The sequence below is a fragment of the Tachysurus fulvidraco genome, chromosome 8 (assembly GCF_022655615.1).
Source record: "Tachysurus fulvidraco isolate hzauxx_2018 chromosome 8, HZAU_PFXX_2.0, whole genome shotgun sequence".
Taxonomy (NCBI): Eukaryota; Metazoa; Chordata; class Actinopteri; order Siluriformes; family Bagridae; genus Tachysurus; species Tachysurus fulvidraco.
This window is the reverse complement of record NC_062525.1, coordinates 13,053,889-13,067,428: the sequence shown is the minus strand read 5'-3', so window position 1 is coordinate 13,067,428 and position 13,540 is coordinate 13,053,889. Positions and strand designations below refer to the sequence as shown.

Sequence of the window (13,540 nt, the reverse complement as noted above, 5' to 3'; positions counted from 1 at the left end):
CTGTGAGACATATAATGTAAGACATATAATTACATGTTGGTCTCTCTACAGTATATAGAACCAGCACATAGTTCTTTCTGGAATCAATAAAATAATTTGTAATCAATAAAACTATCAAAAACTTTAGATTAAATAAAAGATTAGATAAACAAGTAGATTATATATAAAAAAATCATACACAAAACCATCTGAAAAATATAACAGCCTAACATTACGTTTAATTTTGCTGAGAAACGTTTGTTCCAGGACTTTGTTGTCTGACAGACGACGATAAGAAATTAAATATCAGCCACTTTGTGTAGCCTAAAAGCTAGCAGAGATGCCTTCAGGCTGAAATGAATGCACCATGTTTAAAATTTAATTTAAAGGGGAAAGATGCATCAATTTCATAATCCTTTGGCTTGTGCTCTTTATTTAATAAAAGCTTTTATAGTAATACACACTTATTTTTTTTCAACCCTCAGTGTATCTTGTTCTTATCTCCATAGTAATCAGTTTAAACCATGAAAATTAAAATCAGAAGCTATTCAAATGCTCAAATCTTCCTAACGTAAGATGTTTATGTAGAGGTAACATATAGGATTTAAATTGGCACGGTGACTTAAATTACATTACCTGTCTTAATTTACTCAGGAACACCTTTAAAAATGACTTTTATTTTTACTTTTTATTTATTTATTTTTTATTTTTTCATCTGAATGGAACAGAAGCATGGAAACTACAAAGCTAATGAAATGAGATATGCCCAAAGTGAAAAAAAAAATGCACAGTAAAAGTCCTCGATGCCATCAGTGCCCCGTGGTCATTGATGCTGTCAGGTAAAACAGAGGATCCAATTTCTACTCCTTTAGAAATAAATAGATAAAGAGGTGGATAGAGTGCAGCTAGCCATGGGCAAAGATCAGCAGATTATTCCAAAGGAAACCAAATATAAATACAGCTGTGTAGAGAAAGAAAAGAGAAAAAGATGGAAAGAGAGAACATACAAGAGAAAGCAATAGCTGCAATGGCTGATTTTTACCAAGGGTTTGATCCTGAAGCTTACCTGAAGTACAATTACACACCACCACGAGCGGACTTCAGCCGAAGTGACAGCATCGTACCATGGAAGCTAAACTGCCTTCATAAAGCTTTCAGAGAGGGTAAGATGTTGTTTGTGTTGTTATTGGCTAAATGACTAAAAAATGTATATTTGAATGGATCATTACATAATTTTACTAAAAAATAAAGTAATTTTTATACTTTATATAACAGTGTATATATGTATATATATATATACGTATATATATATACATACACGTATGTATATATATACTTATATATATATATATATATATATACGTATATATACGTATGTATATATATGTGTGTGTTTTACATATATTACTATACACACTGACAACCCTCCTCAGTGTGAAGTGAGACAAGCTAGATACCAAGTAAAACTGTTTAAAATAATAGTTTGTGTATTCCACACTCCACAGATGCCATAAAAGGAGACATTCTTGTGGATGTTGGTTCTGGTCCAACTTTATATCAGGTGATGAGCGGATGTGAGAATTTTAGTCGAGTCATATTATCTGATTTTTTGGAAGTGAATCGGAATGAATTAGACAAATGGCTCAAGGATGGACAGAGCAACTTTGATTGGACCCCTTACCTGAAACATGTGTGTGAGCTGGAAGGACGCAGGTGAGACACGTTATGTTTTATTCACGTTTGCAGAATGTCTGACCCAGACACAGACTGATTCTCTTCACACTGGTCTTATTATTTTTATTGCTGTCATGTTCAGTAGGTTAATGTCTCAGGGTAATTAAGGCAGGCTTTCTCCTATAGTGGTCCTCACTATTCAGAAATCCAGAATTTAAAACTGTCCTCATATATGGAATTTAGAAGCTGACAAAACTATCAATTATGTCACAGTAAATAAAATGTTAATTATTTTCAATTGAATCTGGATTATGGAGTAGGATTTCCTTTTTAAAAAACTTTTTGTTTGAAATGTCTTTTTATGTAAATGAGGTCATTAACGTGTTACGGTTTGTATCTTCTGTTTTGACTCCATTCGGAAAAAACCTGAGTTTGGCCACTCAATAAGATCTTAAAATGATGTGTATTATTCAAATATATGGAACTCATATTCAAATATTTCCAAATTCCATATTATTTAATTTTTAGCTGTTTCTGTCCTTAATGACTAAAATACAGGAGCTGGAAAATAAAATATAAACACCTGGATTTAGACCATGATAATTAATTAGTATGGTGTATGGTCTCCTTTTGCAGCCGATACAGCATTAGTTTGTCTTAGGAATGATTGTCCTAACTGTAGCCAGAGGGATGTTTGAGCCATTTCTCTTGCAAAACAGTGGGCAGGTCACTATGTGATGTTGGTGGAGAAAAATGTTGAAATACTCGGTTTTCCAAAACACCCCAAAGTGGTTTTATATTATTCAGATCTGGTGACTGTGCAGGCCATGGGAGATGTTCAGCTTTACTTTATGTTCAATAAACCATTTTTTCTTTGTGTATTGGTGCCTGATCCTGATATATGACGCCGCTGTATTATAAAGATCAAATAAGCAGAGTCAAAAAAAAGCTATTGAAATGGAATATAACATGAAATGGAATTAGCTGTAGGGATGAGAGGAAAAATAAATACACAAAATATTTTAAAAAAATGCAGCGTATGAAAACAATACAATGACGTGTATTGTATTCATATTATTATGGCGATGTGAATAGACTATGTATAAAGTGTGTTTGTGTGCAATGTGTGTGCAGTTTTTAGTGCATAAAAAATGCAAAGTGACCTGTAACTGTCCAGTTAAGGTATTGGGTATAATGTGACAAGATTAGAAGAGTCCAAGCACTCTGTGTTCTCCTGGTTGAGGTTTGTATGGCCTGCAGGAAGAGGTTTCTCCTCATTGTTTATGTGTTTGCCTTCAAGAAGTGGCAAGTCAATTGTGAAGGTGGCTGAGGTCCTTCACTTCCTCCTGGCTTCTTCCTGGCTACTATATTCATGGTATGCTCAGCTGATAGCACCACCCTCTGGAGAGCCGTGTGTCCTGATTGGTGCTGATACCAAACCAGGCTGTGGAGTTTCCCATTAGGATGCTCTAAATGATGCAGATGTAGAAAGTTCTTAACACCTCAGATGGCAGTTTGAAGACTTTAATCATCTAAGGTGGTAAAGATGCTCCCAGGCCTTCTTCACCGGGATGTTGATGTGACAGGACCATAACAGACCCTGCATGAGGTGAACACATACACTACCACTGAAGAGTTTGAGATCACATGGACATCTCCTTGTTTTCCAGTTGTGCAGAGGGGCCTCCCACTCTGAATCTTTCTTTATAAATCAGCTGATTAATTTCATGTGCTAGTGACATGCCCATCTAGTAGAAGTAGTGGACCTAAGGAAAGCCATGATAATGCAGTCCCAACCAACACTGACCCACCCTGTGCTTCATTCTTGGCACACAACAGTCAAAGTGGTGAGCTTCTTTGGGGCTTCTCCATACTGTAAGGCTAGCAAATGTGGCAAGATAGTGAAGGTGGACTCCTCAGAGAACAATATATATTTAAAATATTCCACAGCCCAAGATTTCCACTGCTGGCACCACTGAAACTGACATTTGGCATTGGCAAGAGTGACCAAATGTTTGGCTATAGCAGCCTGACCATGAGTATTGAACCTATGGAGCTCCTAATTAACAGTTTTCATGGAAACAGGAGAGTCAATGTGTGCATTTAATTCTGCAGTAAATTTGGGCAGTTGTGTTTTTTTGGATATAATTCAGGTTAGTACCAGACATCTTTTTGAGACAACATCCGTTTGTGTGGACAAATAATCCTGATGGATGTGGTTGGCTCTTCACGGTGGTATGCCAATAGACCCTGGATACCGTGGCTATTGATACACAACAAATACTTGTTTTCCTCTTTTGAACTCTGATATGTCTCCCATTATGTTGTGTGGATTACTGTATTTTATGTACAGCTCTAAATTTACTCTCTAAATTCAACCTTCACATTCTGCTCTTACTTATGAAATGTGAAGATTGGTAACCAGGCTTCACAGATGTGAAAGCTCAAATACTATATGGGCCAGTGTTTCCGTTTTTTCCCAATGCCACCTTAGAATTTCTTGGTAGTAGGGTCACTTTGTACTTTATAATGCCAAGTATTTTAGCCTATCTTTTTTTTCTGTACACTGTGACTATTTTAAAACATACAATAACATGAATGTACCTAATGTTTTAATACAGTTCCTCAGCATGGCAGGAGAAAGCAGAGAGGCTTCGGTCGGTGGTGACTGACATTTTTCCTGTAAATGTTCACCGCCTGTTCCCATTTCCACCTGGATCCTTGAATGCTTCTAGCGCTGACTGCCTTGTGTCCTGTTTCTGCCTTGAAAGTGTGAGCCCTGACATTTCCTCGTTCACTCAAGCACTACGCAATCTGTCCAGCCTCCTGCGTAACGGTGGTCACCTTTTGCTCATTGGAGCTCTGGGGGAGAGCTTTTACATGGCAGCTCCTGATGTTCGGATTCCTGTTGTGCCACTGGATGAGGCCCAGGTTTGTGCGAGTCTGAATGCCAGTGGCTTCGATCTCCTGCAGCTCAGTGTGTATCGATTAACAGCAGACATGCTGGTTGGAGTGGATGACGTTAAAGGCGTGTTCTTTGCAAAAGCTAGGAAACAATAAAATCATTGTCAGTATCTTCTTCTTCTTTTGGCTTTTCCCTTCAGGGGTCACCACAGCGAATCATCTCTCTCCACCTATCCCTATCTTCTGCATCCTCAACACTTGCACCCACTAGCTTCATATCCTCATTAATTACATCCATATACCTCCTCTTTGGCCTTCCTCTTTGCATCCTGACTGGCAGCTCCATGTCCAACATTCTCCTACCAATATACTCACTCTCCCTCCTCTGAACATGTCCAAACAATCTTAATCTGGCCTCCCTAACTTTGTCTCCCAAACATCCAGCATGAGCTGTCCCTCTGATGTACTCGTTCCTAATCCTGTCCAATCTTGTCACTCCCAAAGAGAACTTCAACATCTTCAGCTCGGCTACCTCTAGCTCTGACTCCTGTCTCTTCTTCAATGACACTGCCTCTAAACCATACAGCATGCCTTCCCCTTGATTCTCGCTGATATTTTCCTATCACACAGAACTCCTGACACCTTTCTCCATCCACTCCAACCTGCCTGCACTCGCTTCTTTACTACTTTCCCACTCTCTCCATTACTCTGGACTGTTGACCCCAAGTACTTAAACTCCTGTACCTTCTTCACCTCTTCACCCTGTAACCTTACTGTTCCACTTCCCTCCCTTTCATTCACACAGTATAATAAACTATAAACCAAGCTTTGACTAAATAAACAAATTCTTTTCAGTAAAGTTCCTGGAAAATAAATAAACTTAAACTTTTATTTGAATTGTCTGACTTAAACACATGCTGCATTCAGTAATGCTGTTACTAAGTCATTTTATGTATAAATACAAACCACCTACTGGACTCTGCTTCATCCTCTATTACATAATACAATAATTAAATTGTACACTGAATGATAAACTCCTGGTCAGGTTACTGTACAAGTCACAGAAATGCATTCTGTCAGTTGATATAAAATTATTATTAGTATTCTATGTATCTCAAGTAAATGAATGAATAATCAAGAGTAAATTACCCTTTTGTCTGATTAATTATTGTGATCTCCAAAATGCATTTCAGTACACGTTCATGGTTATGAACTAGTTATGAAGACAAACAAACAATCATATCATTTAAGAAAAAAAGATGTGACGTGGTATTTCATAAAGTGTACATCAGACTTTTCTAGTGTCTAGATCTTATAGAATTAAACTGAATAAAACTGTCACTGTACACCTGTTTTCAAGATATATGCATGTTTGTGTGAACAAACATGTAATGTGCCAATATGTGAATGTCCCTGCTGAAAAGGTTTCCCCTGTATGAATCGAAATAAATAAAACTGAGAAGAATTTGAACGGATTGTTTATTCTTTTCTTAGTTCTACGTTTTTAGGCAAACCCTGCATGATTGCTCAGTTACAGTTTGTTTATCTATTTCAAGTTTTGTGTGAATTCATGCAAGAGCTCATTAGTTACAGATGTATGAGTAAATTAGTCTCCATATTCTTTAACCTGACTCGTTTTTATTTGTTTTAATCATTACTGAGGTCTGAGTACTGAGTACTGTGACAGATAGGTGAAGATAACTCAACATTGTTTATAAGAACCCAAGGAATCAGTTGAAAATAAGAATTTTGTTAGTGGCTCTTATGGTAAATAAAAAAATATGGGCCAAAACAAACATTTTAACACACTTTCAAATCTTTAGGATTGTAAAAGTGCCCTTTTGTGATTTATTTATTGTGATTTCGATTAAAAATGTGATTTATTGTGATTTCGATTTTGCAGTTAATTCTTAGATTTTTTATAGAAACTCAAAACCATTTTTAAACGTTCGAAGCTTTTATTTTGACAGGAATAAACCGGATGTAAAAGGTTACATGACCCTATACTTCCACCAAGGGTTGTGATTGCTTCCTGGAGTATTTATTATTTTTTTTACAAGCGTGTTCGAAAAGTATTTTTCTATACTGTTTTCCCTTTATTAAAAGGAAACTCTAAAATTAAATAAAGTGTAGGTCATGTCGCAGTGTGTGGCGTTACAGACGCGCTTAGCCTCGGTGTTGCAGGCTTTAATTCACTCTGTTATGGCGGAAATGTGCAAACTGCTCCAGGAAAGAACCGAGTTAATTTTAAACCTCCGGCTTTCTCAGGATCAGAGTATAAAGGTGAAGTTAAAAGAATTGATACAGACGGAAACGGAACAGAAAATGGTATGTTTACGTTTGCTTGTGATGACGCACGCAATGTTAAGCGCATACAAACGGTTGAATCGGATGAACCGGTTCACTGAACCGATTCGCATTCACGAGCGTAGACGGTGTCGATTCTCTGATTCTATGTAATCAAAATACTTCAGCACAAAACTTTCACCAAGTGTGAATTCTTTTTTTTTTTTTTTACCTTATAAATAGGTAAAGCATGGAACATGGATGACAATAATTCACTTAAATTAAAATACCTAACATAAAACTTATAATGTCATACATTTAAACAGTTTTTAACAGTCTTAAGTCATTTCTGCTATCATTTTTTTTATCCAGTTAAGTAAAAGAATTTATTAGTGCAACACAATTTATTATATAAGAGAATTTGTGTATCAGGCAATAATATTTTTTGTCATAATACTATTATTATAATATTATTATCATAATAATAACCAGTATTTTACAAATGAAACTACGACGCTGAAACAAAACAGTTTTTTATCCTGTGATTGTGCTGACTTTGTTCAGAATGTGGAGGAAGACTACTGTTAATTCATGAATGACGATGAAGAGGTGGATTATTAAGAAAAATAGCAGATATAAATAACAAAATTGCATCATAGGAGCCTATTAAATAATTTTCATATGTGAATTTCAGTTAAATTGTTATCCCTTTAAAGAAAACATCGACCCATGTCGGAACCAGATTTTTAACAGAATTGCGTATTCTTTTTTTTTCTTTAAAGAAACAGGTTGCCTCAATCATGGAAGTGTTGGGCAACGAGGCGCTTGGTAAAATCATCACACTTGTAGATGAAAAGAAGTTCTTGTTGGACCCAGAGAGCAAAACCTTCTCAGAGAATAGAGTAAAACATCCGGGAAGCATTCTGAACATTCTGTCAGCTGGAGGGCCGGGTACGTATTCACTGCTGCACACGTTACAGTACACACTCAATGTTTTACACTCATGCTGGGTTTTATTCTGCACAGATCACTGTATAAAACGGACTAAAGAACTTCATGGACTTCAGTCCAGTTGTTGAATATTTACAGGACGTGGATTCTGTTCAGAGTTAAACACAGACTCCTTTAACAGTAAAATATATTCCACTAACTTTTTCAGAACAGTTTTATTATATGAACATTATCTAACTCAGCAGTTCCCACATCCCAGCAGTCGCGAGGTGATTTCCAGAAACTTTATTTATTTTATATATATATATATATATATATATATATATATATATATATATTTCATAAGTATTTCCCTGAAGGAGATGCTCCCGACCAATATGCCTGGATAAGGTCATCATTCACTGTAACCACGGCAAATCATCTGGCTTCAGATACGAAAAATGTGCTGATAGAACTTTCAACCGTTCAAACCCTGAGGACGGCATTTGACGGCAAGACGCTGGATGTGTTCTGGGTTTCTGTCGCGCTGGAATATCCACGAAAGCCGCACTGGAATATCCACAAAAGCCGTGTTGGATGTACTCATGCAATTTGTCTCAACGTATTTATGCGAAAAGACATTCTCAGCGCTGACTTACATTAAGAATAAACACAGGTCACGGCTTAACGTGGAAGATCTCCAAAATTGAACCTAGAGTGAACCTGCTTTGCGACGCACACAGCGCCCATCCATCACATTTGGCGTTTTTTCTGAATACATTTACAATTACTATACAATTATACATGAAGTTATAATTGTTCGGGGGGGGGGGGGGGACGTCGTCAGCAGTCTAATCCTGGGGGTACGCATTCTGAAAAGTTTGGGAACCCCTGAACTAACTGTTCAGATATGAAACTCATCATATTAAGGTGTTACAGTCTGAATATTCGAGATGTGGATTGTTTATATCCCTGAACTTTTCACTTATAGACACATTGGTACAAAGTTACTGTTATTTATTGAGTTATTGATGTATTTGATAAAATCCAATTGTCCAGACAAACCAGCTTCTTATCACTGAGCAATTAAGTATGTGGGAGAGTCAAACAAAACCCTTTTTTTTTATTCCTTATTGCAAATAGGTGTCATGAAAGTGGATCGTTCCTCCATATAATCTCCATGTAGTTCAGGGCAAATGTTCAAGTCAAGAAGCTTTTATTGTCATTTCAATTATATATAGCTGTTGAAATACACAGTGAAATGAGACGTTTTTCCAGGATCATGAGTGTTTTGTTTGATGGTGCTACATCAAACAGACAAACAAAGAGCTAAGGACTTTAGTCAGTTAGTCCTAGCTACATAAAGTGCATCTGTACAACCTGGTGCAAACAGTGCAGGACAAGACAAAAGGACAGTGCAGGACAAAAGACAGTGCAAACAAAAAACACAAGACATTACATAAAAGCAGCACATGTTTAGTTCCTTCTAGGGAAAAAAGTAAAATTTTTATAATAGCTGTTTTATTTGACTAGTGTGAGTTTTTATGAGGGCTCTGAGTGTATGTTATTATAAAATATATCTTAATGAATGCCGTATTTGAATGTTTTTATGCAAACGTAATAATCACGATTAAATCACTGTAACACGTGCTGTTAGCGGCTAATTTGCTTGAAAATTTCTTTTAAACAGGAAGTCAGCGTGATGGCTTGTTTTACACAACAGCTAATAGAAGTGGACTTGTGCTCTGGCTCTGCCAGTCCCCGGTCTTTATCAACACTGCTGACAGTAGCTGAGCAGTCCAGTTAATTTGGAGGACACTGACAAGTTTAACGAGAGCCTTTCACCGACACTTATGTTCTTTAAAAAAGTAACTAAAAAATTACTTTTAACAGTAATGCATTACTTTTTGGTGTAAGTAATCAACAAAGTAATTGAGTTACTTTTTGAATGAAGTAACTAGTAACGGTGACTAGTTACTATTTCTTAGTAACTAGCACAACACTGATTATGGGGAATCTGTCCCTATGGTTGAGCACTTCGTTGTTCAGATACGAGCTCAGTTTCTCTCAGGACGCCAACGAGCAGTAGCGTTTAATTTCATCAAAACAAATCATTGCTTTTGTCTGAATTTCAGAAGAGGAACATTCCTACGACGGCTGTAGGAAAAACCCAGAGGCACCAGCAAGACACGAGGTAGGTGACTTTAAGTAGATATGAAGATAGATTTTCTTGTATGTAAACGTCTGTGTAAGACAAACGGAACTAAAAATTTCCACCAGTTTTACACACTTTTTCATATACTGATTTCAAACTCGTGTGCAGATGTTGCTCTTGTAAAGTGCAGAGCGTAATCCTGACACTTTTGATTCTGTTACGCCCTCAAAACAAGAGATCTTGTTAAAAATCTTGTCAACATAAAATTATTCAATAATATTAATCAGTTTGTTTAATATTAATGTTTGTTAGTGACATATGGGACCGCACAGACAGACCGTCCTTTCTTTTCATTTAAACCGAATGATCGTTTTATTTCTCTTAATTTCCGAGTTTGTCAATTTGTATTTCTTCATTTTTATATTCTTTAATCAATGGCAATAAAATAAAGCCACAGCTTTGCACCAAACGTTCTGGAAGGAGCTCGGCGACTGAGGAAATGTTTCTGATCTAGACTCTACAACTCTGTATGTCTCTCTGAGCTAAACACTGTAAACATCGAAATGTCATTCGGAAAAATACACCACTTAAACTTCTCAGTATCTCGCCGATATAACGGTGCAGGGATCCATGCAGATTCTATGATATGAAGTCGATCAGGACGAGGTTTACGTTAGTAAACCTTTTTATCTTGGAATTTACACACTTTCAGGAGTGAAACATAGAATACAAAGTTTTCACTAATAGATTAACAAGACAAGAACCGTTGGTGTGTGTTTGACTGTAAATATTTGCTCAGGCTGGAGACACAACGGAATGTCAGAGTCCCGAATCTCCTCTCACGCTTGCTGTGACGATTAAAGACGAAATCGGAAACATCGACCTGAAATCTCTTTTCGCAGGTGAGACTATTCTGTCTGAGTTTATCTCCCAAAATCGAGCAAAAATTAGAGCTAATTATTTTCTCACTGTTTGAGAACAATAACTCAATAATATGTCTTTAATGCCTCTAAATTTATTGTAATGATAAAAAAAAACATAATAATAACCCTTTATTATTCTGTACATTTTTTAAAATAAATGTAGCTCAAAATATTGTAGTCAAGTAAAATTTAAATAAATAATAAAAATCATTTTGAAAATAAGCGCAAGGAGAAAGAAAATCACAAATATAGGATTACATGTTTTAAAAATTGACAGAAAAATATGATGATTATTATTATAAATAAATAAATAGTAATTAAAGAAACTATAATTAACCAAAACAGAAGTATTTTCAGTGAAACACATGTTTTCCCCCTCATTACAGATCACCTGTACATGCCGTCAGAGGAAGTCAGGACACAAGCGGAGGGCAGTGAGGGTCATCAGGAAGTTGATAGCTTTGAGGAGAATTCTTTTATTTGTGCTGAGGGTGGGAAAACGTTTTTATCCATGAGCAGCCTCAGGTCACATCAACGGATTCACAGTGGAGAGAAACTGTTCGGCTGCACGCTCTGCGGAAAAGCCTTCGCTCACAAGCAGAGCCTCGTAGATCACCGTCGTGTTCATGCAGGTGAAAAATCCTTCAGCTGCACAGACTGCGGCAAATGCTTTGGCAAGGCTGCGCACCTCAGGACACACGCGACTGTCCACAGCGGAGAGAAGCCTTTCGGATGTGACGTGTGTGGCAAAAAGTTCAGCATCATGCAGAACCTGACCCGGCACCAACACACACACACAGGCCAGAAAAACTTCCCGTGTTCTGTGTGTGGCAAGAGCTTCACCCGAGCGAAGACGCTGATCACGCACCAGCTCATTCACACAGGACAGAAACCGCACTCTTGCGTGGTTTGCGGACGAGCCTTCAGACACCTAGCGAACCTGCGCAACCACGAGCGCATTCACACCGATTTGCGGCCGTACTCGTGTGACCTGTGCGGAAAGACGTTCCGCCACCCCGTGAACCTGAAGATCCATAAACGCATTCACACCGGGGAGAAGCCGTTCACGTGCAAAGAGTGCGGCAAGAGCTTCAGCCAGCAGAGCAGCCTCGTCTCTCACAGCCGCACGCATTCAGACCTGAAACCCTTCGGATGTAGCTACTGCAGCAAACGCTTCAACAACACCAACAGTCTGAAGCTGCACGAGCGCACTCACACGGGCGAGAAGCCATACAGCTGCGAGTTCTGTGGCAAATGCTTCAGTCAGGGCAGTCACCTCCGCACGCACAAACGCCACCTCCACGGAGGAGGCAAACAGTACATATGTGACAAGTGCGGAAAGCGCTACTCCGACCCGCGCAATCTCAAACTGCACAAGTGCGTGTACGCCACAGCATAGTCAGTTCTGTTAACCATCACAAAGTTTCCTACAGTAGGACATGCATAAAAAAACTGTTAATTTACAATAACTGCATATTACTATTTATATTAATACTATTTTGGATGACTGCAAATCATGTATAAACAATTTCAATGTTAAATAAAAATATAATACATTGTTCAATAAACACGTATGTTTACATCTGAAAAGAATTACAAAACCTTGTAAAGCATTTGGACATGCTTTATATTTGTGTCACTTTCGTACATGTTTTTTATTTATTTTATAGAATTTCTAATTAATTAGATAAATAAGAAGATGGTGTACAATTATGCTCTTATGTATGTACAGCGTGTGATTATCAGGACTGACACTTACCTAAAATACCAGATTGTTAGATTAGATCAGATTAATATCCAATTAGATCAGATTCGATGGTGTTTTTTTTTCTCCGATCCTCTTCACTAACATTTGCATGTCTGAGTATTTGAGCAGACGGATCAGAGATCTCAACATACACTGTAGAGCTAATAAACTTAGGTGACTGGCTACTCTTGTTGCTTAACATACACATATAAGACACCAGCGATGAGCTCTGCTAATTCAATCCAAACTTTATTTTTGTATGTATTGTTTTTGTACACATTTTCTATGGAAGCATGACGAAAAAACCTCCAATGAACCAAATAAGGAATCATTTGAGCTGATTGTTTGGATTTGTTTCTTTATCACGTCATACCTAATATATGTAGAAGAGACAAAATCTCACTTCAAATGAGACAGATTACATCTGGTACATGGCATTACACATCACACATATCAAACTTTACTTTGCTAATCTACTTGTTCACGGGGATGCATGTGGATCAAATCCGAGTGAAACATTTATTTTTTATTTTATTCAGTCACAGTGTAGAACTGCAGTACTATTTATACTGCACCAAACCTGCTCCAGAATTGGCTTTATTTTAAAAAGAACCAAACATCAAATCTTTTAGAAATCTGTAGCGACTGTCCTGTACTAGCTTCCTGATGACAAATCACTGATAACCATTGTTACCAAACACCAATCACTGATCACCATTGTTCCCAAACACCAATCACTGATCACCATCGTTCCCAAACATCAATAACCGATCACCAATGTTCTCAAACACCAATCACTGATCACCATCGTTCTCAAACACCCCTTACCGATCACCATTGTTCCCAAACACCAATCACTGATCACCATCGTTCTCAAACACCCCTTACCGATCACCATTGTTCCCAAACACCAATCACTGATCACCATCGTTCCCAAACATC

General features: G+C 37.5%; 2 protein-coding genes across 2 annotated transcripts; both read left to right on the top strand.

Annotated features, from left to right (window-relative positions):
- The first annotated feature begins 828 nt into the window (after positions 1 to 828).
- LOC113662506 (phenylethanolamine N-methyltransferase) lies at positions 829 to 4,851 on the top strand. The gene is made up of 3 exons (XM_027177395.2): positions 829 to 1,142; positions 1,485 to 1,692; positions 4,275 to 4,851. Exons 1-3 carry the CDS (start codon positions 968 to 970, stop codon positions 4,711 to 4,713), a joined length of 822 nt encoding a protein of 273 aa, XP_027033196.1. The 5' UTR covers positions 829 to 967; the 3' UTR covers positions 4,714 to 4,851.
- Positions 4,852 to 6,530: 1,679 nt separating this feature from the next.
- Positions 6,531 to 12,419, top strand: si:ch211-207i20.2 (uncharacterized protein LOC568537 homolog). The gene is made up of 5 exons (XM_027177393.2): positions 6,531 to 6,885; positions 7,626 to 7,794; positions 9,909 to 9,967; positions 10,728 to 10,830; positions 11,238 to 12,419. The coding sequence occupies exons 1-5, from the start codon at positions 6,694 to 6,696 to the stop codon at positions 12,248 to 12,250; spliced, it is 1,536 nt and encodes a 511-aa protein (XP_027033194.1). The 5' UTR covers positions 6,531 to 6,693; the 3' UTR covers positions 12,251 to 12,419.
- The last annotated feature ends 1,121 nt before the right edge of the window (positions 12,420 to 13,540 follow it).

Excerpts from the sequence above, each read along its gene's own strand:
- si:ch211-207i20.2 (XM_027177393.2), top strand. The coding sequence starts at position 6,694 with ATGTCGCAGTGTGTGGCGTTACAGACGCGCTTAGCCTCGGTGTTGCAG. Across the intron at positions 7,795-9,908 it reads TCTGTCAGCTGGAGGGCCGG|AAGAGGAACATTCCTACGAC; the intron begins GTACGTATTCAC and ends TCTGAATTTCAG. Across the intron at positions 9,968-10,727 it reads AGGCACCAGCAAGACACGAG|GCTGGAGACACAACGGAATG; the intron begins GTAGGTGACTTT and ends ATATTTGCTCAG.
- LOC113662506 (XM_027177395.2), top strand. The coding sequence starts at position 968 with ATGGAAAGAGAGAACATACAAGAGAAAGCAATAGCTGCAATGGCTGAT. Across the intron at positions 1,143-1,484 it reads TCATAAAGCTTTCAGAGAGG|ATGCCATAAAAGGAGACATT; the intron begins GTAAGATGTTGT and ends CACACTCCACAG. Across the intron at positions 1,693-4,274 it reads TGTGAGCTGGAAGGACGCAG|TTCCTCAGCATGGCAGGAGA; the intron begins GTGAGACACGTT and ends GTTTTAATACAG.